General features: G+C 38.1%; 1 protein-coding gene across 1 annotated transcript in view; it reads left to right on the top strand.

Moving 5' to 3' along the window:
• Positions 1–25,297, top strand: part of zzef1 (zinc finger, ZZ-type with EF hand domain 1) — a 53,055-nt gene extending 27,758 nt beyond the window's left edge. Inside the window, exons 36-54 of the mRNA XM_079816208.1 lie at positions 249–511; positions 629–798; positions 937–1,078; positions 1,327–1,499; positions 1,667–1,947; positions 2,619–2,793; positions 2,968–3,100; positions 3,702–3,934; positions 6,154–6,471; positions 6,643–6,743; positions 8,176–8,311; positions 8,398–8,757; positions 8,921–9,064; positions 9,148–9,316; positions 9,901–9,999; positions 12,996–13,161; positions 13,940–14,090; positions 20,098–20,169; positions 23,115–25,297. Of these exons, the coding sequence (XP_079672334.1) occupies positions 249–511; positions 629–798; positions 937–1,078; positions 1,327–1,499; positions 1,667–1,947; positions 2,619–2,793; positions 2,968–3,100; positions 3,702–3,934; positions 6,154–6,471; positions 6,643–6,743; positions 8,176–8,311; positions 8,398–8,757; positions 8,921–9,064; positions 9,148–9,316; positions 9,901–9,999; positions 12,996–13,161; positions 13,940–14,090; positions 20,098–20,169; positions 23,115–23,195 (3,367 nt within the window). The 3' untranslated portion in view covers positions 23,196–25,297. The remainder of the gene's footprint in view (positions 1–248; positions 512–628; positions 799–936; positions 1,079–1,326; positions 1,500–1,666; positions 1,948–2,618; positions 2,794–2,967; positions 3,101–3,701; positions 3,935–6,153; positions 6,472–6,642; positions 6,744–8,175; positions 8,312–8,397; positions 8,758–8,920; positions 9,065–9,147; positions 9,317–9,900; positions 10,000–12,995; positions 13,162–13,939; positions 14,091–20,097; positions 20,170–23,114) is intronic.
• The last annotated feature ends 1,624 nt before the right edge of the window (positions 25,298–26,921 follow it).

Raw genomic sequence — 26,921 nt, 5'->3', positions numbered from 1 at the left:
ATAATATTGTAATTGCTGTATGACGATGTGCGATCTGACATTATCGAGTATGTCCCTCACTTTGTAATGTAGCCTTTTAAAGGGTTAGTTCACCCAAAAAGCAAAAATCTTTCATCAATTATTCATTAATTACTCACCCTCATGTCGTTCCAAACCTGTAAGGTTTGGCCGGGCCTGTGATCTCAAGCCCCCCTTATGATGATCTCAAGCCCCAATATAATTATAATTTTTTCCCCCTCTCTCTCAAGCCATCTGCCCACCCACCGTATCACAGTCTACCCTATGGTCACCATCCGCATCAGTGACCGCCACAGACTCATCCAGCCATACATACATAACTACTCCTGGCTTCTTTTTGCCGCGCTCGCCCTGTTCACCTCTGAGCTGGTCAGTGACAGAGCACAGGACGGAGAGTCTCTGGATGATGTCACCCTCGGTTATGCCAGCGCTCTGCAGACCCACTGCTCTGACATCATCAATGAGTGCCTGCTGAAGGGACAGACTGGGAAAGGTAATCAGTATATCTGAATGTTCATGATCTGTTAAGAATTGTTTGTGTTAATTAGTAATGGAAGTCTAAAGGGGTTTGTATGTATATAGTTAGAGTTGTTGTTGTTGTTTCCTGTAGGTTTACGAGCCTCTGCACTGCTGTCCCTGCTTTCTTCCAATGAATCGGCCACAGAGAGTGAACTGTGTCCTGCGACGGCTGGCTCCTCTCAGGACATCAGCAGCACAGACACCTCCTCACTGCCTAGCAGCACTACAGCGATCTGCTCACCTTTGCTACCTAGAGACAAAGTCAGTCACTGCACATACTACATTACTGACGCGCTTTGACTTTCCCAGATTGAAGCCAATAAAAGTCTTTAAAAGCTCATACATACTCTAACTAACAATCTGTCCTCAAAATGTTCTTTTTTTCCCCCTCTTTACTAGAAACCTCAAAAGCAGGAGCCAGATGCAGAAGGTGATGGGAGTAGAAGGAAGAAGCTGGTCTCTGAAGACACGTCAGACTCATCTAGTGCAAGTCAGACACCCTCTGTTTCTAGTGAGGACACACTGTCCCCTGGAGTCAGAGGTGAGCCTGTGGGGGTTTCATTTCTGAGCACCCTTCAATAATCAAGAGCTCTAATCTACAGTATAATATCTTTATTTAGTCAAAGTTTGATTGAATCTCACAAGACATTCAAATGCAACAAATTTACACCTAAAGCAGAAATCAACGACAACGGAACAAATAATGCTGTCACAACATTCTTACTCTGGTAGTTTTGTCCCTATTTACCCCTAAGTAACTAATTTATTGCATATTGTTTTTTGTCTTAGTTTCAGAGTCAAGTGGAGACACTATTACATCTCCTACCTCAGAAAACTTGGACGCATATAAAGACCAGGAGGAAAAGACAGCCCGGGGGCCGCTACAGGAACATGTGTTTGCTGAATGCTCCAGAGAGAGAATTCTGGGATTGTTGGCGGCCATGTTGCCTGCAACCAAACCGGTAACAACAAAGATTCCAGTTTAATTTGTCATTGCTGGCTTTTGGTTGCTGGCAGAGATTACTTTGGAAAATGTTTGATTTGTAACCTGAAATAGAAGTCACCTCTTTTTTTGTTTCACATTTCTATTCTGCAGAATATGCTAATATACAAATGTAATCCTCTACAGGGCAGCCCGGTGTCTTTGTCCAGCTTGAGTCCCATCCTGCCACTGCTGTTCAGAGTGGTCATCTCGAATGCTGGCTGTCTCAATGAAACATACCACCTGACACTAGGTCTTCTGGGACAGCTTCTGTTAAGGATCGCACCTACAGAGGCTGATGCAGCTGTGGCAGAGGCACTGACAGACAAATTTGAGCTCCTTACCCTCGGAGATGGAGCAGCACTTGATGTTCCTGGCTGGAAGACCACTCAACTGCTCTTCAGTCTGGGAGCCGTGTGTCTGGACAGGTAGTGTGATGTAATGTGTAACAAACAGCTAAATATAATGTGTATGAGAGGTCTTCAACCTGAATAGGGAGACAGAGCTAAGCACATCTTGCTGTTAAAGATTGTATAAATTGAGTTTTGACCTATCATAACATGCATATAGTAGCACCATATTAATGTATTTATGATACTTACATTGTATGTTATAATGCTGCCATTGCAAGCCAATTAAATAATCATTTTGATGTACAGTGTCAGTAAAATATCTATATATTTATTTGAGACTTTATTGCATTTAAATTGACCAGACATTTATAATGTTAACAAAAGTTTTCTATTTCAATTTTTTTTAAACTTTCTGTTCGTCAAAGAATCCAAAAATATTGTATCATGTTTTCCACATTAAGCAGCACAACTGTTTTCAATATTAGTAATAATAAGAAATGTTTATTGAGCAGCAAATCAGTATATTAGCTTGATTTCTGAAGGATCATGTGACACTGAAGACTGCGGTAATGAAATAAATGACGTTTTAAAATATTTAAAAATACAAAACGGTTATTTGTTTTTCCTTTATTTTTGATCAAATAAACGCAGCCTTGGTTTCTTTTTTTTTTAAACAAAAAATTATGTTTTATGTAACAATTTTGACTTGAAATGTCTGTGTCCATCATCTCTTTACATGACAATAGTCGTATCGGTCTGGATTGGGCATGTTCAGTGGCGGACATCTTGCGGAACCTGAATGTTTCTTCACAGTGGTGTGCTGTTGTAGCAGCTTTCACTGATCACTGCATCCAGCAGTTACCACAGCAACTTAAGAGAACCAACCTCTTCACTTTGCTGGTGCTTGTGGGATTCCCTGAGGTATGAACAAAGATGCCACACGTGCAAGCTAACACACTTGAAATAGGCCTGTATGAAGTTAAATGTTGAATTATTATAACAATGTACTATTACAATCACACGTATTTGAAGATGCAAAAGCCCTTATGACATTTTGAAAAAGCTGCTCATAATAAACGGGTCTCTTGATATTAGGTTCTGTGTATGGGGACTCAGGCTGTGTTCATCGATAACGCCAACGAACAGCACAACATGATTCTGCTCAAACACTTCACTGAGAAGAACAGAGCTGCTGTGGTGGATGTCAAGACTCGTAAGAGGAGAACAGGTATGAGAAGAGCTTTCAATGGGTTCTTCACACTGCTCAAAATTATCTCTCAAATTTTCTCAGCTGTAAAAATACCAGAGCTGCACAAGTCTTTCAGCCCAGTGTAAAATCACATGACTGCCAATGAAATTCAAACTCACCTTCATTTGCAAAGGGTGTGTCTGCTTTACTCCCTTGTTTAACAGACTGTTTTTGTATGAAGGTACCTCTTATGTAAATTTTACTGGCTTCTAGGGCTTTAAATATAACAGAGCAAATATTTGATGATTGCAATGCTTATTTCTCTATAGTAAAACAAAATTGTAAAAAAAGCGCTTTTTTTTGTCGTGGATTTCAAATTTCCGTTTTTTTCGGTCGACCACAGAAAATATGTTGTCGGTTATAATGGGCAGCATCTTACAGATTCGCTACTATCCTCAGAAATGTCGTAATGAAGACATCTCAGTAGAGAGGATTTTAAATAAACATTCAACTGGGACTTCTTAACCTCTGTTAATGGCTGCTTGGAGGACATTTTGGAAACGACCATGAACATGCAAAACAAGTAATGGTCAAAAATAACATTAATGTGACTCTCTGTGTCTATTATATTTCCTCTCAGTGAAAGACTACCAGTTAGTCCAGGCTCATGAGAGCAGCAGCAGGAATGATGTGGAGTCTCAGGAGGGACAGGCTGTGTCCCTGACCTCTGACCACCTGAGCTGCTACCTGAAGAACTTTACCTCTATTGTGAGTCACCTGCTGCAGGTCGAGGTGGAGAGCAGCGCCCAAGATGCTGTGGAGGCCATCTGGGTGCTCTCTCTCGCTCTTAAAGGACTCTATAACACTCTGAAGGTATTCACCTTATATAATATATACATGTATATAAATGTATAAATATACAGTATATACAATAATAACCATAATTATACACATTATATATACTATGTATATAAAAAATGCATGCACCTCTTGATGGAAGTAACATGACAACATTTATTTCCACCAAGAGCTGCATCAATTTTTGGTTCCAACCATTCTTTCATCTCGCTGTTTGTGTGTGTGTATATGTATATATATATATATATAGTGAGGAAAATAAGTATTTGAACACCCTGCTATTTTGCAAGTTCTCCCACTTAGAAATCATGGAGGGGTCTGAAATTGTCATCGTAGGTGCATGTCCACTGTGAGAGACATAATCTATTAAAAAAAATCCAGAAATCACAATGTATGATTTTTTAACTATTTATTTGTATGATACAGCTGCAAATAAGTATTTGAACACCTGAGAAAATCAATGTTAATATTTGGTACACTAGCCTTTGTTTGCAATTACAGAGGTCAAACGTTTCCTGTAGTTTTTCACCAGGTTTGCACACACTGTGGAGGAGTGGGCCAAAATCCCTCCTGCACAGATCTTCTCTAGATCAGTCAGGTTTCTGGCTTGTCGCTGAGAAACACAGAGTTTGAGCTCCCTTCAAAGATTCTCTATTGGGTTTAGGTCTGGAGACTGGCTAGGCCACGCCAGAACCTTGATATGCTTCTTACAGAGCCACTCGTTGGTTATCCTGGCTGTGTGCTTCGGGTCATTGTCATGTTGGGAGACCCAGCCTCAGCCCATCTTCAATGCTCTAACTGAGGGAAGGAGGTTGTTCCCCAAAATCTCGCAACACATGGCCCCGGTCATCCTCTCCTTAATACAGTGCAGTCGCCCTGTCCCATGTGCAGAAAAAAACCCCCAAAGCATGATGCTACCACCCCCATGCTTCACAGTAGGGATGGTGTTCTTGGGATGGTACTCATCATTCTTGGTCCCAGCTCTTTTCAGGTCATTGACCAGCTCCTCCCATGTAGTTCTGGACTGATTTCTCACCTTTCTTAGGATCATTGAGACCCCACGAGGTGAGATCTTGCATGGAGCCCCAGTCCGAGGGAGATTGACAGTCAAGTTTAGCTTCTTCCATTTTCTAATGATTGCTCCAACAGTGGACCTTTTTTCACCAAGCTGCTTGGCAATTTCCCCGTAGCCCTTTACAGCCTTGTGGAGGTGTACAATTTTGTCTCTAGTGTCTTTGGACAGCTCTTTGGTCTTGGCCATGTTAGTAGTTGGATTCTTACTGATTGTATGGGGTGGACAGGTGTCTTTATGCAGCTAACGACCTCAAACAGGTGCATCTAATTTAGGATAATAAATGGAGTGGAGGTGGACATTTTAAAGTCATACTAACAGGTCTTTGAGGGTCAGAATTCTAGCTGATAGACAGGTGTTCAAATACTTATTTGCAGCTGTATCATACAAATATATAGTTAAAAAATCATACATTGTGATTTCTGGATTTTTTTTTTTTAGATTATGTCTCTAACAGTGGACATGCACCTACGATGACAATTTCAGACCCCTCCATGATTTCTAAGTGGGAGAACTTGCAAAATAGCAGGGTGTTCAAATACTTATTTTCCTCACTGTATATATGACAGCAAAGGCTAAAATGTCGGTTTCAAATAAATGCTGTGATTTTACTTTACTTAAAGAAATGGGGTTCCACAAAAATATATAGCAGCCCGACTGTTTTCAACATTGATAATAATAAGAAATGTTTCTTGAGCACAAAATCATATTAATGATTTCTGAAGGATCATGTGACACTGAAGACTGAAGTAATGGTGCTGAAAATACAGCTTTGCCATCACAGGAATAAATTACATTTTTAAATATATTAAATTAGAAAATGTGTATTTTTAATTGTAATAATATTTTGCAATATTGCTGTTTTTACTGTATTTTTGGTCAAATAAATACAGCCTTGGCAAACATAATGGACTTCTTTCAAAAACATGAAATCTTACTGAACCCTGACTTATATACATTAAACATTATAACTGAATATGATTTTAATGGGTTTATATAACATTTTATTTATTGAAAGTCTTCCAAATTTGGCATGATATTTCATATTTAATTCAACGACATGTAATACAATGTGTGGCTTTAGTTTCCAATATATTTTGGGGTCATTATATAAATACACAACAAGTCATGAGTGTGTTGGTTGTGTTTTCTTCTCTTGCAGAAGCATGGTGTGGATCAAGCTCAGGAGGCCATCCAAGGCTCCGGCCTGATGCAGCTCCTGGTCCGTAAGTGCAGCAAGGGCACAGGCTTCAGCAAGATGTGGCTTTTACGAGACCTAGAGATCCTCTCCATTATGCTTTATTCCTCCAAGCGAGAGATCCACTCCATGGCGGAGGACGGAGACACAGAGACAGATGGAGAGAAGGAGAGAGAGAAAGAGCATGACTCTGATCACTCCAGCTGCTGCGCTGATGATGCTGATCCAAACAGACCGGATCCACTGGAAGGACTGGATGAAGAGACAAAGATCTGTTTCCAGGTTAGGCTTCAGATACTCATCCTCTGTCAGAAGTGGGCCTTTTTCACCTCCTGTTCTTCCCATATCTCTTCCAGCAGTTTAATCCAGAATCATCAGATTGATTGTGTTGTAGAAATGTGTAGGTATGTAGAGGAATAATTATTAGAGCTTTGATATTTGTCTTAATCTTAGATTACCCATGATGCTCTTAATGCCCCACTGCACATCTTGAGAGCCATGTATGAGCTCCAGATGAAGAGGACAGACTCTTTCTTCCTTGAGGTGCAGAAAAGGTGAGTTACATTTATCATTTCACTTATATAGTGAAGGTTGCATTTTATAATGAATAATGCCTGCAATAAATACGCATGCCTTTTGCAGAATCAGAAATAATATATGAAAAAAAATAAGACGCATAGTTTGACTGAAATTATACTAATCTGTTGGTTCTTAAAACCATTTTACCTTTTTGCGCATCAGTGAATTCCTGATCAGTAATTTGATTTGATTTGATTGAAGTTTATTTCGAATACAAACACAACAATATACATAGAAAAACAGAACGGGTTATCTCCCATATATATACACACATTAACCCTATATACAGAATATACATTACACATAATAACTATACACACATATGTATATGTACACATATACTTAAATACACATACACGCATATATATGTGAACTTATGCTCCCACCCCCAATTCATTCCCTTATATTACACCATTAAATTACTAATAATTTATGTGAAATTATAATATTTATATACAAAATGCCCATTTACATACCGTCTCAGTAATCACAATAATGCAATGTAATAATCCTCGTTATCATAAACATTCAAATATGTCCCGGTATTTATAATAATCATGTAATATATATAAAATATATCCATATCCGAGTATATCGTTTAATCACAGTTTAATAATAACAATAGTAGGCCTAATATCAATAATAATAATAATAATGACAATGATAGTAATAATCATATCTACTCCAATAACAATACAATACCAATACAATAACAAAACATACAACAATACATCACAATAACAATTACCAGTGCTAAGACTAAATGAATAGTGCAATTTTGTTGTAAATTACAACATAGTGATCGTGTATTTATCTGCTCACATGTCATTATCAGTATTATTATTTACTCAGCTATGTAATCATATCCCGCCCTGTTGTAACTATATCACCATTTATAATATCAATATAAATAATAAGGACAATTATGATCATCACTACTTCTGTTGTTATATAATAACAATCACCCCATAATCACCAAGATCCCTCCGCAGCTATTTTGTCAACACCATTTCTTAGTATCTTGATTTAAATCGGTGAATATTTGGGCATTGCTTGAACTGTATCCCCGAACCATTCCAAAGTTTCAAACCACATACAGACACAAATTTTTCTGGTGGTTCTCACGGCCTGGACTTTAAAGTTACAACATCCCCTCAGGTTAAGAGCCCCCCTCTCTTCCTGTAAAGAACTTTTTTAATATTAGTGACCAGTGTATTATAAAAAGTACTATAACAATATTAAATATATAATTTAAAATGGCATTATCAATTTGTATCGATCCATCTTAATATCTACGAAGTGCTTGCAGATTCTGTGAGGGGTATGCAACCTTATGAGCAGAATTGTAAATAAATATTCAAAGACTTTCTCTCAAATAATCACTTTCTCCAAAATATCATCTCAAAGGTTTGATGGTGATGCTATAAAAACCGATGAGACTATTCGCACGCTGGCACAGAAGTGGCAACCATCTAAAAGACCTCGTTCTGAGGAAAGAAGCACGAAGGCTGTAGATACTGATATTATCATTGTGCCCTGTGTGGTAAGACTAATTTTAAGATTAAACGTATGCTTCCATTTTGTGATCTAAAGTAAATGCTAATTCACTCTACTTTCTTTGACCCTCAGTCTAAACCCACCCGGTGTGAACGTGCCACAGAAGAAACGAATGTCATCACGCAGAAACTCATCACCAACACCGAAAGCGACCTGCAGCTGAGTTACGCCAAACAGCGGCGCACCAAAAGCTCAGCTCTGTTGCATAAAGAGCTGGACGCCCGCAGTAACAAGGCAGTGCGACAGTACCTTTTCAAGGTGAACGAGGCCATAGCTATCCTGTACGCGCGTCACGTGTTGGCGACGCTGCTGGCCAACTGGCCCTCTGACACTCCCATCACAGAGGAAGACCTTGAGCTGAGTGGAGCTTCTCACATGGCCTACATACTGGACATGCTCATGCAACTAGAGGAGAGACCAATGTGGGAGAAGGTGAGAAGGGGAAGGAGTGTGTGGATTTGTAGTCAGGATCTAAAATGCCAAACCTGTGAGTGAGCTGAGAAAATGTACAGGCCAGAAGTATTTATTTCGTGCAATGAAACTGTACTATTGTTACTAGTATGCATACATTTCTTCCTCACATATTGGATCTTAGATCTTGCAGAAGGTTCTGAGGGGTTGCAGCCAGAGCATGTTGGGTAATCTGTCACTGACAGCATGTCAGTTTATGGAGGAGCCTGGGATGGCCGTGCAGGTCCGTGAGTCCAAGCACCCCTACGACAACAACACTAACTTTGAGGTATGAATTCTGTTTGTTTTACTCAAAATCCCTTGATCATGGTTGAGTCTCCCAGGTCCACTCAGTGTCTTGCATTGTCTTAGGATAAGATGCAGATCCCTGGAGCAATCTTCCTGTCTGTGAAGTTCGACTCACGCTGTCACACAGAGGAAGGATGCGACGAGCTCCTGATGGCCAGCAGTAGCGACTTCCTGCAGGACCTGCACACTTTCAGTGGTTCTCATCAGAAATGGACAGACTTTGAGATTCCTGGTGAGAGTTTGAGAAAGTGGCATGTCTGAGTGCTAGTGGTTTATTTATAAATAAATCATAACAGACTTTACAGAATTGATAGGAATTTCTGCATAAATTGGTCATATAGTTAAATCATAACAAGAGACTAAGTCTACTTTAAAAAGTATCACACAAACATGTTGGTTCACTGTCAGCTAAACTGAAACTGTAAAGAGGTCCAGTATTCCTCCTGACCATTGTGCAGGTCTGATCCATAACTAAACATTTGGTGGAGGTTATGCTGCCAAAAAGAAAACCAACCAGATATTATATCCAAATTAAATGATGGACTTTTCTTTATATTAAGGCCAAAATATTGACTTCGTATTAAGTTTGAAAGCATGTCTATTTTTCTACCCACTATTATACATTTGAAAGGAAACAATTACATGTAATTATATGTAATAATATAGAATATTAAGATAAACAGTAAAAAAAAAAAAAACATGAATATAAAATGTTTTCCAAAGCAGTGTGTTAAATTATTGTATTAAACTTGCAGTATTTAATACATTTGATGAATGAACAGAATGTAAGGGTTATTTTTTCTCTTTCTCCTCTAGGGGACACTCTCTACTTCAGGTTTATATCAGATATGAGTAACACAGAATGGGGCTACAAGTTCACTGTGAATGGTGGCCATCGAGGGCGCTTCCAGACTGGTATGCTTTTGCAGTCATTGAATGAATAACGCTTGATGTCTCTTTTGATGTTTGTCATCAATGTCCTCCTTATTCAAACCACTGTTTGTCACCACTGTTATTCTTCAAACTGTGCTTTCATCATCTCCCTGTCCTCTACAGTCACGATCTCTAATAAGCTCAATCAGAGAGCATTTCACTTGAGACTCGAATTCTTGCACTCTTTTAGGGTCGTAATGTTGGTGTCTCGCTAGCTGATTTTCAGTCGTAAGCTTAATTTACACTGCAGTTTGAGAAACAGTGGGGGTACGGTGTGCACGGCCGTGTCTCTCAGCGTGCGAGAGCATTAACAGCCCCAGAAACTCAACTTCCTGCTGAGTCAATGGCCCTGCCGACCCTCCGATCATAACTAGCACATTTAAAATGAATTAAGGCAGTCAGTAGGGGGAACGTGGTTTTGGCAGTGACCAGTGAGCTACTTTTCATGCTGAACAGAAAACGCAAAGCGACATATCACAAACACTGACTGTTAAACAAGGAGGAGCGTACATCTGAGTATTTGTCTAAATAAATGAAAAATAAAACAATAAAAACTACAATCAGTCATTTAAATTCTGAACTTAGGCTTCTTGATATTTATATTGTACAGTAGAGAAAACTAAACTATTAAAAATCATTTTCATTAATTGAAATAAAGCTAAAAATAAGTTGAAGTTCTACATTTACTGTAACTAAAACTGAAATAAAAATAAAGCTAAATAGAAATATTAAACTAATAACATGAACTAAAATTATAATGAATTTATAAAAAACGAAAAGCTAACTCAAATATTGATAAATACTATTTAAATAATAATAAAAATAACACTGTAAGATTACATTTAACGGTGTTATTAAATTATTAGCGTTTTAAAGAATGTTAAAATATGCAAAATGAGCATGAACGCTTCAATATCCAATATCTACTGATATTGATAAGTTAAAACACTGATATCAACTCGTATGGTACCAATATATATTTTCATACCTACAGTTAAGTTTATCCATTACAGAATTCTCATCCACAACCCAGTTGCCCAGGCCATCCTCACAGAGATGCATTAGAACGTGGGGGTATTCAAATCCCTCCATATAGAGCATGTTTGCATAGATAAACAATGTAAAAACAGCTCACTGGAATACTTACACACGAATTCTGTGTGAACTGGCCCTTAGTATGTAAGCTTCTGAGCATATGATTGATCATGACTGTCAGTAGTGAGAGTCATGAGTCACTTTGAACTCTTCTCCTGAGCCTTGTCCACCTTTAATCAAAGAATTAATAGACTTGTGCACCTTCTGCTCTGTTTCTAACATTATTATTCTATAATGGAATATCAAATGGGTTTCACAGCCATGGAAGCAGCGCCTCATTTATGAGGTCTGCCAACTCATTCGTTTTTTTCACAGATGAGGCTTAAGAGGGTAAACAGGAGAGAGAAAACAGCCCCACATGTGAATTTATATTCTTTTCGATTTGCAAGTTAAATGGGTTTTTCACTTCATTTTCTTTAGTATGATGATCTATATCAGTTCTCTATATCAGTACTTGCTGAAACGCTACGATTGTAGTCTTGAGTTTTCTTCAGGGAACATAAACGTCACAGTATTCCTCATTTAAATAATTTCTGCCCAAGGCATTCACAAAAAAAAGGGGTGAGGCCTGATTGAGTTGTGTTAGTAGTGTGTTGTTGAACTGGCGTTATAGTTAGCATAGTTACAGGCCGCACGATATTGGAAAAAAAACAGACATTGCGATATTTTCTTTTTCTGTGATTTATATATTGCGATATGAAAACAGTTTGACCAGAAGCTCTATTTGGAAATAATTAATCATTCTAGAATAGTTCGATCATTGTGTGATTTTTGTAGAGGAGTCAATATACAGTATATATAGAAAATAATAAACAAATTACAAGCAGCAGATAAATAAAATAGATACAAATTAAATAAACAGTGCTTTGTGTTTTTCATCTAAGTAACAGTATTCAGGTACAGAAATTGAATAATAAAATATTAAATAACACTGCATATTCCTAACTGTATATAAATTAAATATAATTAATCTTTGCTAAAGCTACAATAGTGTTTTTCTCTTTGTATTTTGTTGTTTGATTAACATTAATGACTATTGATGACTAAAGCAGTGGGTATATTAGGCTGATGTCACTTTAAGAGCTTTATAATTATAATACGAGATCTATTTTCTTTCTCAATCGTTTATGTTCACGTAAGCCATGTGTGACTGTTTACAAGGACACTCGCCGAGACGGGAATTTTAACATTTTGTGTGTATGTTTCTGTTGAAGCACAAATAGAGGCAGAAGACAACGGAATTCGTTTTTTGCAGGCTGTGTGCGTGCACAGAAAACAGTGTGCGAGTTCCAAAATTAGTTCTCTTTTGCGGCTTTGTGCGCTCGAATGGCTTAGTTTCTTGAATGTTTAAACTGACAGGGCCTAAGAGACGTGCAAATCAAACTTTACAATTAAACAGAATCATGTGCATTTCAAGCAGTGGTGCCTGGTCCATACGGTTCACAGATCAACTACGATTCTTATACTTGACATCACACATCCTGTGACGTGGCTATCGCGGGTGTGCATACTGTGATATCGAGGCTAAAAACGATATATCGTGCAGCCCTAGTTACAGTAGTGTTTACAGCGCCTCAGGAAGCCTTTGGAGCTGATACTCACCGTTTATGGTAAGGGGCATTACATTTCCGACATGCGCTCTAATCAGTAGACCAATCATAATAGACTGGGGCCGGCTGACCAATCAGAGCAGACTGTGCTTTTCGAAAGGCGGGTTTTATAGAAACCATAACTAAAACAGAGAGTTCAGACACTGGGTGAAAACAGGTAAAATAAAATATTAGTTTATTGAATATTAAATGAAGTAAACGTATTGTAGTAGACCTCATAAGCAAAATGATGAACTTGTAAATAAGTACATTTATGTTTTTGAATCTGAACAGGGTTTGAGATCCTGAAGCAGATGCTAGCGGATGAGCAGGCCCTCACTCACCTCCCGCTGGCTGACATCTGGGAGTGGCAGGTGGGCGTGGCTTGTCGGCAAACAGGAAACCAGCGGCTGAAAGCTATTCACCTGCTGCTGCGGCTCCTGCAGTGTCCGTCTCAATGGTGTGTCCCTATTTACCTTTCTGAGAGGTCTTTTTAAAAGCTGACAGCATTTATTAAACCCAACAAAAGGCATCCTGCAGTGCTTTATAGCTATCCCAGTATTTTGGAGAGATGAGGCAGCAACTTCCTTTCAGAACCTGGTTCTGTCAGGCCAGTTCTGCACTCTGTGGATGGCAGGTGCAACTTGGCCCACTTTAACAAACCTCAAGTGAGCTTATCTTCCTCTCGCTCTGTAACTTTTTTTTCCTGTTTCTGAAAAGCAAAATGCTTTTGAAAAAATGTTATCAAATGGACAACCTTTTTAAGCACACAAATATTGCATATCATCTTATTGGCGGTTTTCCTCGAAACCACTTCTTGAGCGGTTTGTATTAACTTCAGCTCATTCTTTTTTGTTTTGTTTTGGTGAGCATCCAGATTTACACAGCTTTTTGCATAACGCATCTGACAGTGGCTTTCTGCCTTCATTGTTCCCATGGCAACAAGGTCACATGTCAGATTGATTTGCATAATTTCCATGGTGTTTGGACAGTTACATCATCATCATCAGCAGCAGCAGAGAGATCGTGTATGAGAGAAATAGAGACATGGACCTGTGGTGTCAGATGAGTTTGCGAGGTTGAGGAATAGCCCATGCAAATGAACACCTGCTCTCCACAATGGGAACATTAAGTGGGCGAATGAGATGGCCACATAGTTCAAATATGAGTAATGATAAAGCCAAGTTCATTAAGAGTGTAATGTCCTCACGTTTTGATTGTTGTGCGTGTTAACACAGGGGTTGTGACCTTACACTTCTGCGGCCGCTGTGGCAGCTCTTCATTACTATGGAAAGTGGTTTGAGTCAGGACCCCACCAGTATCACGGTCCTCCTACCTCTCCACCGTGCTCTCACCGAGCTCTTTTTCATCGCTGAAGCAAAGGCCATGGTGAGTGACCATCTTCTTCCTCTTATCTCAAAAAAAAAAGAGAAATCAATCCATCTTAAATGTTTACCTCAGCTACAGATCTTTTTATTTAACGATGATCCGTTGTTTAAAAGGAATGGTTTACACAATAATGAACATTCCCTTATGTATGCTGTTAGCAAAAAGTTCAGAAAAAAAATTGGAAAGAAAATCACCAAAATCCATTGAATGGCAAGAGCAGCATAAAGAATAAGAGCATATAATAAGAGTTAATAATTTATAAATTATAATTTTTTTCACTTTTCCTCTTTTGAATGCAAAATTACAAACATTTATATGCTTTCAATTTAAATCATTATTTACACCACTGATCAAAAGTCAGTGAGATTGAAGCTAACACTTTCCCCACCAAACACGGAATTTTTCCGTATTACACATCTTCTGAAAACGTACTGAATCTCCTGATCAAAGCAGATGCAAAGAAGTTGCAGAAACAAGCGATATCATATGTAATCATATGCATATTTAAAATAATGCGATCATCAACATTAAACGGTATATAAATCAAAACTGCCTAATGTTATTGAATGAAGCGTCGACCCAGAACGAGCTATAGGAGCACAAGCGTTAGGGGTGTTGATGGACTCGATCTACTTCATCATGTTTTGATTATTGTTCTGAATCCGATCAAGATGTAGTCTTTGATAAAAACGTGATTTTCTCAGCTTTTTGCTCAAAATGTTTTTTATGAATATTCATATTCAAGTGTTGATTAAAAAAAAAGAATGCAAGAAGATAGAATAAAAGCAGAGGCTTTGTTCTTTCATTTGATATATTGCATGTTCAGACACAACTAAATATTCTGGGGGCCATGACATTTTTGTGAAAATGATCACAAACGCTGTTGGTGGCTGGCACATTTTTTCTTTTAAACACTGGTGGGGAAAGAGTTAATACTTTTATTCAAAAGTGACATCAAATACACTTTTATAATGTTATTTCTAGTGGTGGGCCGTTATCTGCGTTAACGTGAGACTCTTTATCGGGTGATAAAAAAAATATCACCGTTAATCTATTCTCAAAGTTGGGTTGGGAGCTGGGTCTATACTACGCAAGCTATGGTGACTTTCACCTTGATAGTTTAGCGCGGATGTATACCTAGCCGAATAACACTGTAGGGGCGAGAGAACGAGTCTTCGAACCTGTGTGTATGCCTACTAGTGTTGTCAAAAATATCGATATTTCGCTATGTATCGATACTGAAATATCTGAAACGATACAATACTCATTTTCTACAGTATCGATATCAGCTGCGAGTTGACACGCACCCGCCTCCTCTCATTCAGTCCAGTTAATCCTCTGAACATTGCGAACAGGTGTTCTGCTGGACTTTTGTTAGTATTGGTGTGATCGGTCTGAATTTCGCGCGGGGTTGCACATGACGTTAATTCTACTAATTCCCGCAGATTTCGCGCTCGCATCTGAAGCGTGCACACACACATACCGTAATAAAGCCGCCTCTGAGATACAAGTGCAAAAATTAGCTCCTTTTTCCAGTTTATTAATGGTCAAATACACTCAAAAATGTCTCAATGTCCATCTTGGTGAGTTTTAGCGTAAACACAGTCGTAACCAGCTCACAGGAACAGTAGGCTCCATGCGTGCGTCAGGTCTTAAAGGGACAGAAGTTATTTATTATTCAAACTACAAAAAGACAAACGATCACTTACGAAAACACATATTCTGAATGCCTTCGGCAGAATTCAAATGAGCCATTTTAATCTAGATTAATTCCAAGATTAAAAAAATTAATCTATGCCCGCCACTAGTTATTTCTATGGATATGGATTTCCTGGAAAAATTCATCCTGGTTTCCAAAAAAATATTAACCAGCACTGTTTTCAACATTGATAATAATAAGAAATATTTATTGAGCAGCAAATCAGCATATGAGAATGATTTCTTAAGGATCATGTGACACTGAAGACTGGAGTAATGATGCTAAAAATTCAGCTTTGTCATAACCGGAATAAACATTTTACAATATATTAAAATAGAAAACAGTTGATATCAGGTGATAACATCAGTAATATTTTTTGTATAGTTTTGATTTTCAGTTTAAGATGCACAATTTATCTGTATCTTTGATTCTTAATCTTTGTCATCGTTTATTTTGACATGCGTTTAGGGTTATGCATGTGTAACAGATGTGAATTGCTCTGTCCTTCAGACAGTGATGATAAAACGGTGACAAATGTGTCCCCTTCCAAAAATTCCAGATGTCCTGTTAAGTTATTTATCCTGACATGGCTCTGTCGGGCTTTTTAATGAAATTTGTATTGAATTTTGGGAGGGGTCCAGGTGAAGTTACACAAGTAATTGTTTTGTGCTGTCACAAGAAAATAGTTCTGTGATGATATGTGAAAAACTGGACTGGAGAGCAGAAGGTTTTTATTGTCATGCTTAATGTCAGATTTCATTCAGTCTGAATCATGCCAGGTTCTGTGAGTGTCTGTCAGGGGAGCTGCACTAAAGTGACACCCACACAGGCCTGCCATTAGCCTTAATGACCACATTTACATGTGTGAAAGGCAACATAGATACAGACTTCTATATTTGTCTATTGTAGAGTATATTGGTTAACAATAATTAAGTATTTAAATGCAATGCATTTGAACCAATTGCTTTAAAGGTAATTTTTAAAGTAAGTTTCTCTCATGTTCATAGCAGAGTAACCACAGGTGTAGTTCATCACATTAACTATGTTACACTAATGTTTGACAACCAGTGTCAAAATACTTGATCTTGATTTTAAGCATACCTATTTTTTATCATTTGAAACGTAAACTTAAACTAGAAACTTAGAACGTGTGTTTTGCTATATTTCTTAAAAAATAAAATACACTTGTTTTGATATTTTCATTATATAAAAATGCAAAGACAAATAGGCTTCAGTTTCCTAACACTGTATAAGTGCGTGTTAGAGACAAAAGCAGGCACTAGAGGGCACTAAGACACCTCCTTGTATCAAAAGTAAGCCAAAATATTCTTCAAGAACACAGTATAGTCACACACACACACACACACACACACACACACACACACACACACACACACACACACACACACACACACAGTTCAGGGAGATGCACACACATTATGAACATATGCAGTACATGATATTTATAGATATAAACAGCCACGTCGTGTAAAGCCTCGACCATGCCTGAGTGAATGGCTCTCTTTCTTTGAGCCTGTGAATGGGAGGAAAGTTTTTATGACAATACTCTTTCATCAATGAGCCATAAAGCTTTAACAGCCAAGTTGAACACGAATATGAAGTGGTTTGTTTGTGTGTGTGTGTGTGTTTGAATGAGATATGTTTAAGTGAGCATTAGTGTTGAAGACTGACAGGCAAATGGATGAAGTGAGTGTTTTGTGAGCGTTGAGTGGTTACACCGGTAGACACTCAACACTGTTTGGCCTCATTATGAAGAGCCTTAATCTCTCCCACAACCGCTGCACTTCTCAGAACTGACCATAAAGATTTCTAACCTCTCGGCAGCCAGATGATCATGATTGATCTATTGTATCTTTAGCTAGAAAATGGGATCCGAACACTGAACTAATGGGAGATTTTCGACACGTATTTGCAAGAGCGTTTCAGCATGTGAATACTCAGCTGTTGCAACGTTTGAGTCGGAAATGAGATGGAAAAAAGAAAAAAAAAACAACAGATAAGACGTTCAGACTTGCTCTGTCTTCCTCTCCTGTAGTGTAGTAACACTCATTTCTGCAGGATGACAAAAAAAACCCTCCTTCACAGAGGAAGTGGTTTCAAATGTGTTCTGACATGACAAAAGCTGCAGCCTCTCCACAGTACAGAGAGTTCTGTCAACAAGCGTTTAGATGTCTAGATGCTGTTCGTTTGGGTGTAAAAGTGGATGTGAAGTCTGACCAGCTTCTGTTAACCCAAATCATTGACGGCACCCCATTCATAACTCCTCCCACTAAAGTCATCAAAGCTGAGCTCTCAGTAAGGATGTTGTTTGACATGGTTAAGGAGACTGAACAGGATATTGGCATGGATGTATCTTTTTTTTTTTTTTAAAGATGTAGAAAAACATTATTTACTTAAAGGGATAGTTCACCCAAAAATGAAAATTGTCATTTACTCACCCTCAAGTTGTCAAAATCTGTATGAGTTTCTTTCTTCTGCTGAACACAAAAGAAGATATTTTGAATAATGTCGGTAACCAAACAGTTGATGGGTCCCATTGACTATGTATTTTTCCCATACTATGGAAGTCAATGGGACCCATCAACTGTTTGGTTAACCATATTCTTCAAAATATCTTTTTTTTTTTTTTTTTTTAAATAACTTTAAAACAACATGTGGGTGATTAAATGATGACAGAATTTTGTTTTAATAATGTTTTATTTTTATTTTACGCTACTTTCTCCCAGTATGCTTAACGAATAGAGACTTATGAAATAATATTGTGAAATGTTATTAGAATTTATAATAACTTTTTTCCTATTTTTTGAAAATAGGTTCATTTTACAACTCCCCTAGAGTTAAACAGTTGAGTTTTTTACAGTTTTCGAATCCATTCAGCCTATCTCCGGACCTGGCGGTAGCACCTTTAGCTTAGCATAGATCATTGAATCTGATTAGACCGTTAGCATCTCGCTCAAAAATGACAAAAGAGTTTTGATATTTTTCTTATTTAAAGCTTGACTCTTCTGTAGTTACATCTTGTACTAAAACATATGGAAAATGAAAAGTTGTGATATTCTAGACCAATATGGCTAGGATCTAAACTCTCATTCCTGCGTAATAATCAAGGAACTTTGTGCAGTGATTGTCATTTTTGAGCGAGATGCTAACGGTCTAATCAGATTCAATGATCTATGCTAAGCTATGCTAAAAGTGCTACCGTCAGACCCAGAGATCAGCTGAATGGATTCAAAAACTGTAAAACTCAACTGTTTTACTCTAGGGGAGTTGGAAAATGAGCCTATTTTCAAAAAAAAGTGGAGTGTTCCATAAAAAATGTCATTTATTTCTGTGATGGCAACTTCAGCATCATTACTCCAGATTTCAGTGTCACATGATCCTTCAGAAATCATTCTAATATGCTGATTTGGTGTTTAAGAAACTATTCTTATTATTATCATCAGTTGAGCTGTTTAATATGTTTTGTGGAAACTGATCAAAATTTTTTTTTTCAAAATGCTCTATATGAAATCCAAAAGCATTAAAAAAGACGTCATGTGCAATATTATAAATGTCTTAAATCAAAGTGACAGTGAACACTGATATCGGTCTGCAAACTTCCCTTTAAATGTTTAAGGACAGTTGCACACCTTTTGTGCTGTACTTGTTCTGTTTCCCATTTGTCATTAGCATTCGCATTTCTAGCCTAACGTGCCATCTGGAGTTCATGAACACATTTTAACAATCTATGGCTGATTCGTGCCAGCCCGAGTATGCATTAGCCTTATCAACCTCGTTGTGTGTTGTTTATATGTACTGTCATAATTACAAAGTTTACCTTTTTTAAACAATCTATTTTACTGTATTGCTATGCCTATTTTACGGTTTCTAGGTTCCACCATTCTCCCTCAAAAGTTCCCTGGAGATCATGCGTAACACAGAAATAGGCTCTAGACTTTGATCAATGTGAAATACCTGGAAGAGTGCAAATACTCCTACCTCAGGAAATTAGATAGCCGAGGCAGGGCTGATTTAGATGATGTCTGGTTTGATTCAGAGTCATGTCATCAACAGCATGGTGCTGTTCCAAACCCCAGATTAACAGCTCATGTTGAGCCGGTCTATGGTGAATAACAGTATAGTCTAACTGGCCTGGAATTGAACTGGCCTCTCATCAGATTGCTCTCCTGGCAAGTGCTATAGAATAAATGTAGCATATTTTGCAGCTTGTTTTCCATATCAAATGTGTCCGATTCATGTTGTGGGTGAATACTGAAGCTGGTATGTGTCTTTTCATTTGTCCATCAGGAGCAGAACGTTCTACAAGAGTACCTTCTTGCTCTCACTACCAATGAACAGATGGTAGTGCGCACTGCACAGGTAAGGCTATACCTATGGTGTTCTTTGTCTTTTTTTTTTTTAATTTAATCATTTTTCATATATTTTATTTTATTTGACCAGGTTAGACCCCACTGATATTTAAATTAAGAGCAGACAGCACAAAAGCACTAGCTAAAATATATAATTACAATTTAAAGCTGCAGTCCGTAACTTTTTTGGGTTAAAAATTATCCAAAATAAATTTGAGCAAGCACATTAACAGCCAGTGTTCAATACTATCTGCTTACCTTAGCTTGATTTACAACGGCAAGCTTGTAATAATGTTTTAAATTCTAGTGGTACTGGTGGATTTCCACGGGAAATTCAAGCATGTCTATGCGTCATTACGTCACATCTGTAAACATAAAGAAGGTGTCCTGGCTAGTAGGCTATACTGCGTGTGAGGATGTTGGAGGTGGAGATTTATAGCCTTTTCTCACAGCACTTGATATAATTAAACTTGTCAATTTGATGGCGGATCCAGAAAGTTTCAAACGACAATCACCAATGACAACTGGAGATTCACCCGTTGTAAAATGCAAAAGACTTCAGACTTTCGGGGTCTCGATCAGCTCCCTAGTTCAGTAGTCAGGGCACTGATCAGGACATAAGTCAATGGGCTGACTCCCATTGACAGAATTATGTAACAGAAGCGCACTTGTTTGCTTAATTCATACAGTTATGGAGTTTTCTTTGTTGTGCCTTTCTCGTTTTGCTATGTGCATTATGGTAAATATTAATTATTTTGTGCTAGCTATGAGAGGGAGCAATTCACCTCTACTCCACATTAATTTGTTGGTGTATGATAGTTAGAAATTAGACTGCACAGAAATGTAAACTGAACTACAGGTAGCCCTTATACACTTTAAACGTATTCACGCAACGCTGATGTTGTTAACATGAACAATTTATAAACAAAGTATAATTTGCACGGTTTGATGTGATAAGCGATCGTTAGATTTAATCATCACGATTTATTGCAATGCTTTTTCCCCCTTAGTTCGTCAGAACAAAAGTGGATGTTATCTACTTACTTATTCAGATGACATTTCCGGTGAAAATTCTTATGTTGGTCATACTTTCAAAAAGTATAATCTGTGATTCTGAATGACAGTATCCACACCGCGTGGTGACTGACAGCCGCACATTCTTCTGCCGAGGCACAATTCACGTAAAGTTGATAATTCCGCAAATAACTGCAATTGCAGATTTCGAACAGAGATAACAAAAAGGAAAAACTACACTGTAACGTACAGTAAAATGTAAAACGTACACAGCTACGAACTGCAGCTTTAAAAAAAGGACAGGTAGGATGGAAATCAACAGTGATTCAGATTACCATTGAAATTCCTTCATAACAATAGTTTAAACTCAGAATAATTGGATCTTGAAGTTTGAGGAGATTTTGTAATCTGTTCCTAGAAAATGAAAATACTGAAAACCTTGTTTCCTAGTTCAGACATGGCTTTATGAACAGTCATGAGCATGTCCAGAGAATGTATGCCATAAACACCACATTTGTAACATTAAAAATTAGATAAGCGAAAACCATGTCATGTGAGCCTGTAAAAATATTTTAATCAGTATATACCAATGAATAATTTGAAAGATAACATATATTATTAAACAATATACAGTGAGTAAGTAAGGGTTGTGCAGTTGAGGAAGACACATGAGGACAATGAACTGATGCACCTATCTTCAAATGAGCACATATACAGTATAACAGGAGCCACATTGGGTTTTCAGTGGCATTGGTTCACTGCTTAAAGTGAGATGTGGCGGAGCCTAGTGCATATGCCATAAAGCTACTAATTCACAGGAAGCGAGGGAAACCACAGCACAGTGTAAGGTGAATGTTTTTCAAATGGCTCTGATGGATGGTCCCACCATATGTTGATGAGGAATAATGATTCTGTAATGTCTAATGATGTGTAAAGCTTGTTTTATTAGCACAACTTGATGACTGACGGTCATTGTACGGTATGGATACTTAATGAAAAATTCATGAAAGTGTATTTTATTATTACTATACAGTAGCGATCTCATTTGCTCATTTGTGTTGCTTCTGTTGCCGTAACATTTGCTTTGGTACAGATTCATAAATGCAATTTGAGAAAATACTTCACTAAATTTCTTACTTTCTCTAAAAGTAACAGTCTATGACCTTTGTTCACATAGAGAGATAATGGCAATAGTGACAAAATTGCCTTTGGTGAAATAAATATTTGCGCTCCTCATCACATGATGGCTCTAACCAAATATTATGCTAAAACAACTGAACATCAGAAAGGATATTGATAAAAACACCTGTGTTGATTCTCACATGAGGTGTACGTGTTCCCTTCATCCATATACGTGTGTTTGTGTGTGGGCTGGGGGCAACTCTGTTGCTTTTAGTCATTAACCCCATAATGGTGTTGGGTGTGGCACAGCCTCATTTCCGCCACAGGGGCGGCTAAAGGACCACATTGTGATGTGTAGGACGGGATTAATGCTCTGTATTCATCTTCTCCTTAGCACCTTTTTAGCTTCAGTAAAAAAAAAAACATGCTTGTAATATTAATGACAGCCAAACAAGTGGTTTATGCTGTTAACCAAATAGTGTTTTTGGGCCAAAAAAGTTTTTAAATGGGTTGAGCAGTGGCATAATTGAAGTGTGATAATTGTGTGTTTGTGTGTGGGTGTTTTTGCTGAGCTCTGAGGGCCACAGGTGTGTGAAACGGTTTGATAAATTACCCACAATGTTTTGCTTAATGGTTTTATTCTCTCTCTCTCTCTCTCTCTCTCTCTCTCTCTCTCTCTCTCTCTCTCTCTCTCTCTCTCTCTCTCCCTCCCTCCTTCTCATTCTCTATGACTTTTTCAACGTTTGTTGCCACCCCCCCCTTTTCTCCTCCTGTACTCACTTTTCTTTATGTTGTTCTTTCCCCTGCTTTATTGGATAGGCGCTGAAGAACATCGCAGCCATCAGCCTGGCCATTAATTACCCAAATAAATCCACTAAGCTGCTCAACCTGTCCCCATGAAGGAGGGATGAAAGAGAGAAGGAGATGATAGGAGGGAAGCTTGCCAGAGCCCCATGGGTACGGCCTTCTGCGCTCGACGGCTGCGGCGGGAACGGGCCACATACGTCTTCCTGAAAAAACCACCCCTTCGCTTCACAGTGATGTTTCGTGTCTCTTCATAATCATAAAAGTTTCCTTTTGAAATGATGGCGAAAGTTATTTTCTTTTTTGGGCTCACCTTTTGCTTTGCCTCCTCTTTAACAATAAGAGTTTAGTGGGCTGTGCCAAATTAGTTTCTCACCCATAAGCATGTGTTTCTTTCTCTTCGTTTTCTTTTTCGGAAAAGCCACCGTGGGCAAGACAATCAATCAAAGTGAAAGCAGGTCACCTTTCCCTGCCTGGACACGTCGCCTAAAAATACGAAGCTGCCGACGCAGTCTCATCCTTCAAAGTGGCCTGAGACTACGTATATACAACTTGCAACATCGATATCTGTTCAAAACCGCAGGGCCTCAGTGGAGCCTGATGAGCTGATGTTTGTTCGGTACTAGCAGCTAGCAGTTACACTTGAAAACAACCTGCTTCTAGACGTTTGCGAGTAAAATAAAAACAAAACAAAGAGTTTGATGTGCCATTCGAGTATAGAAGGCGCCGTTTGCCTTAAAGAGCAGTTCAATGATCTTTCAACTGATTGTGGGCCAGTTAACAAAGCTATAAAATGTCTTAGTACGTGGAATGTCAGTCCCTTGTCTTGCATTGACACGTCCCAGATTCTCAACTCACTCGGTAGTGCAGCATACCACCAGGAAATGTAGAGCACTATGTACAGAAATATCACTTTATGTTGTGCTGCATGCAACACTGGACCTAATCGTGACGTCCATTACTGATAGGGGCATATCGGTTGGTGTTTTATAGATCTATTAAGTGTCTGATCTGTTGATTGATACACAATTGCGAGTTTAGTAGATGGTCAAGAGGTGCAGAACTTGATAATCATCAACTTTGTCCATTATAGCAGTTTCCTTCTAATCTAGCGATTGAGACTCACCAGTATTTTAACAGTGGTGATACGGTTATGGAAGTTGTGTTGCTTTAAAAAAAAAAACATATTTATTATTATCATTACAGGGATATTTTAGGGTGAATCTTGAGTGAAGCATTTGATTGGCTAATAGAGAGATGTGTTGCCGTTTTGCAGGTCAGATAAAGGTTCTTAGTTCTAATAAATGTGTATCTAAATAGTTATTTTATTAATTGTCATTTTTGCCCTGTAGCCTAGTGTTTCTCTTTTTTATGAAATATAGTTTTTTTGTTCTTGACATGGGTATTCAGGTCTTTGATTTTTATTTCAGTTTGATTTCATTTTAGTTGGAAAGGGATTAAGATGAATAGTTATTTATGCCAAAGAATCACTGTTGTTTGAAAAAAGAAGCACCAAACGCAAAGAAAAGTATATTTATCTTCCAGAAGGAGGGTCTTCTATTGGAGGTGGTTGGTGGTGGTGGTTATAATAGAAAAGGGTTAAAGTGGAGGGCTCCAACAACGGACACCAATCCTTTAGTCCTCAATGTTTTTGTTTACATGCGTACTAGCATGGAGCACTGGCTATGTTTGGTGGCCCAGCTCCGCCTCAGTTTGGTTGGGACATTTCAAAATGTATGCCAGGAAAACTTCCTGTCACTATAAAGCCTCAGATATTAACAAACGATGTGCCTATGTTTAAAATGAAGCAATCTTAATTTAATCGTCATATCATTGTAAAAGTCCTCTCTTCAACTATATTTTTAAAGAAAATGATATAGTTTAATTTGGAGCATTTTCTATCAATTTTATTTTTATGAATGTCTTTTTTTTTCTTTTTTTTTCAGAGTTGGCTTCAATTGCTTTGAATTTGACATGAATGTATATAGTTGTGAATATGGACACTTGCATAAAAATTGATATGAAAATAAATTTTCAAATCAGCCCTCCACGTTAAAGAAATGTCATAACAATGTACTATATTGTTGTACATTTACACTTGATCCTTTTGAATTGATTTGCTATGTCACGCAAAAAAAAAACTGCTTTGGGTTGATTGCTCATTTGTTTTTAATTAAAAAAGCAAGATATGCAAATTCATGTGTCTAGGTGTTTCCTTCTCTTTTTACAAAATATCACTTAGAAGTCAAAACTTGAGCATGTTTTAGTTAAGTTGGCAATTTAGTCTTTTGTAAATTGTTGGCGAGTTGTGTAATTTTATTATGAGTTTTGTAATATACTATATACAAAAAAAAAAAGTTGTAGCAATATTTATTTGACTTAGTTTTGGAGTAATTATTCGTTTCAGTTTTTTCATTCCAGTTAACGAAAATGTTCTCATTCAGTTTTCGTTAACGGTAATAATACTGCATTGAGCTGACTTAGGAACGTTTTGTTTGTTTCAATTTGTTTTGCTACTGTAAATAGTTCCTTACCTAATTTGCATTATTTGAAATCATAATTTGCCATGCAGTTTCCATTGAAGCTTGTTTTTATACCCATACTTCTAGCATATTGTTATTCCCCAAGGTTTATGTTGCTTTGACCTTAAACCTTTTTCATATTAAATTTCATACAATTTGTGCAGCTGTTAAACAAAAGCCATCGCATTTCGTATGTAGCTGCATATGTACTTACAGTGAGGAAAATAAGTATTTGAACACCCTGCTATTTTGCAAGTTCTCCCACTTAGAAATCATGGAGGGGTCTGAAATTGTCATCGTAGGTGCATGTCCACTGTGAGAGACATAATCTAAAAATAAGAAATCCAGAAATCACAATGTATGATTTTTTAACTATTTATTTGTATGATACAGCTGCAAATAAGTATTTGAACACCTGAGAAAATCAATGTTAAGATTTGGTACAGTAGCCTTTGTTTGCAATTACAGAGGTCAAACATTTCCTGTAGTTTTTCACCAGGTTTGCACACACTGCAGGAGGGATTTTGGCCCACTCATCCACACAGATCTTCTCTAGATCAGTCAGGTTTCTGGGCTGTCGCTGAGAAACACGGAGTTTGAGCTCCCTCCAGAGATTTTCTATTGGGTTTAGGTCTGGAGACTGGCTAGGCCACGCCAGAACCTTGATATGCTTCTTACAGAGCCACTCCTTGGTTATCCTGGCTGTGTGCTTCGGGTCATTGTCATGTTGGAAGACCCAGCCTCAGCCCATCTTCAATGCTCTAACTGAGGGAAGGAAGTTGTTCCCCAAAATCTCGCAATACATGGCCCCGGTCATCCTCTCCTTAATACAGTGCAGTCGCCCTGTCCCATGTGCAGAAAAACACCCCCAAAGCATGATGCTACCACCCCCATGCTTCACAGTAGGGATGGTGTTCTTGGGATGGTACTCATCATTCTTCTTCCTCCAAACACGTTTAGTGGAATTATGACCAAAAATGTTCTATTATGACTTTCTCCCATGACTCCTCTGGATCATCCAAATGGTCATTGGCAAACTTAAGAGGGGCCTGGACATGTGCTGGTTTAAGCAGGGGAACCTTCCGTGCCATGCATGATTTCAAACCATGACGTCTTAGTGTATTACCAACAGTAACCTTGGAAACGGTGGTCCCAGCTCTTTTCAGGTCATTGACCAGCTCCTCCCATGTAGTTCTGGGCTGATTTCTCACCTTTCTTAGGATCATTGAGACCCCACGAGGTGAGATCTTGCATGGAGCCCCAGTCCGAGGGAGATTGACAGTCATGTTTAGCTTCTTCC

Source organism: Gobio gobio (genome assembly GCF_949357685.1).
Source record: "Gobio gobio genome assembly, chromosome: 4".
NCBI lineage: Eukaryota > Metazoa > Chordata > Actinopteri > Cypriniformes > Gobionidae > Gobio > Gobio gobio.
This window is presented reverse-complemented; position numbering and strand designations above follow the sequence as displayed.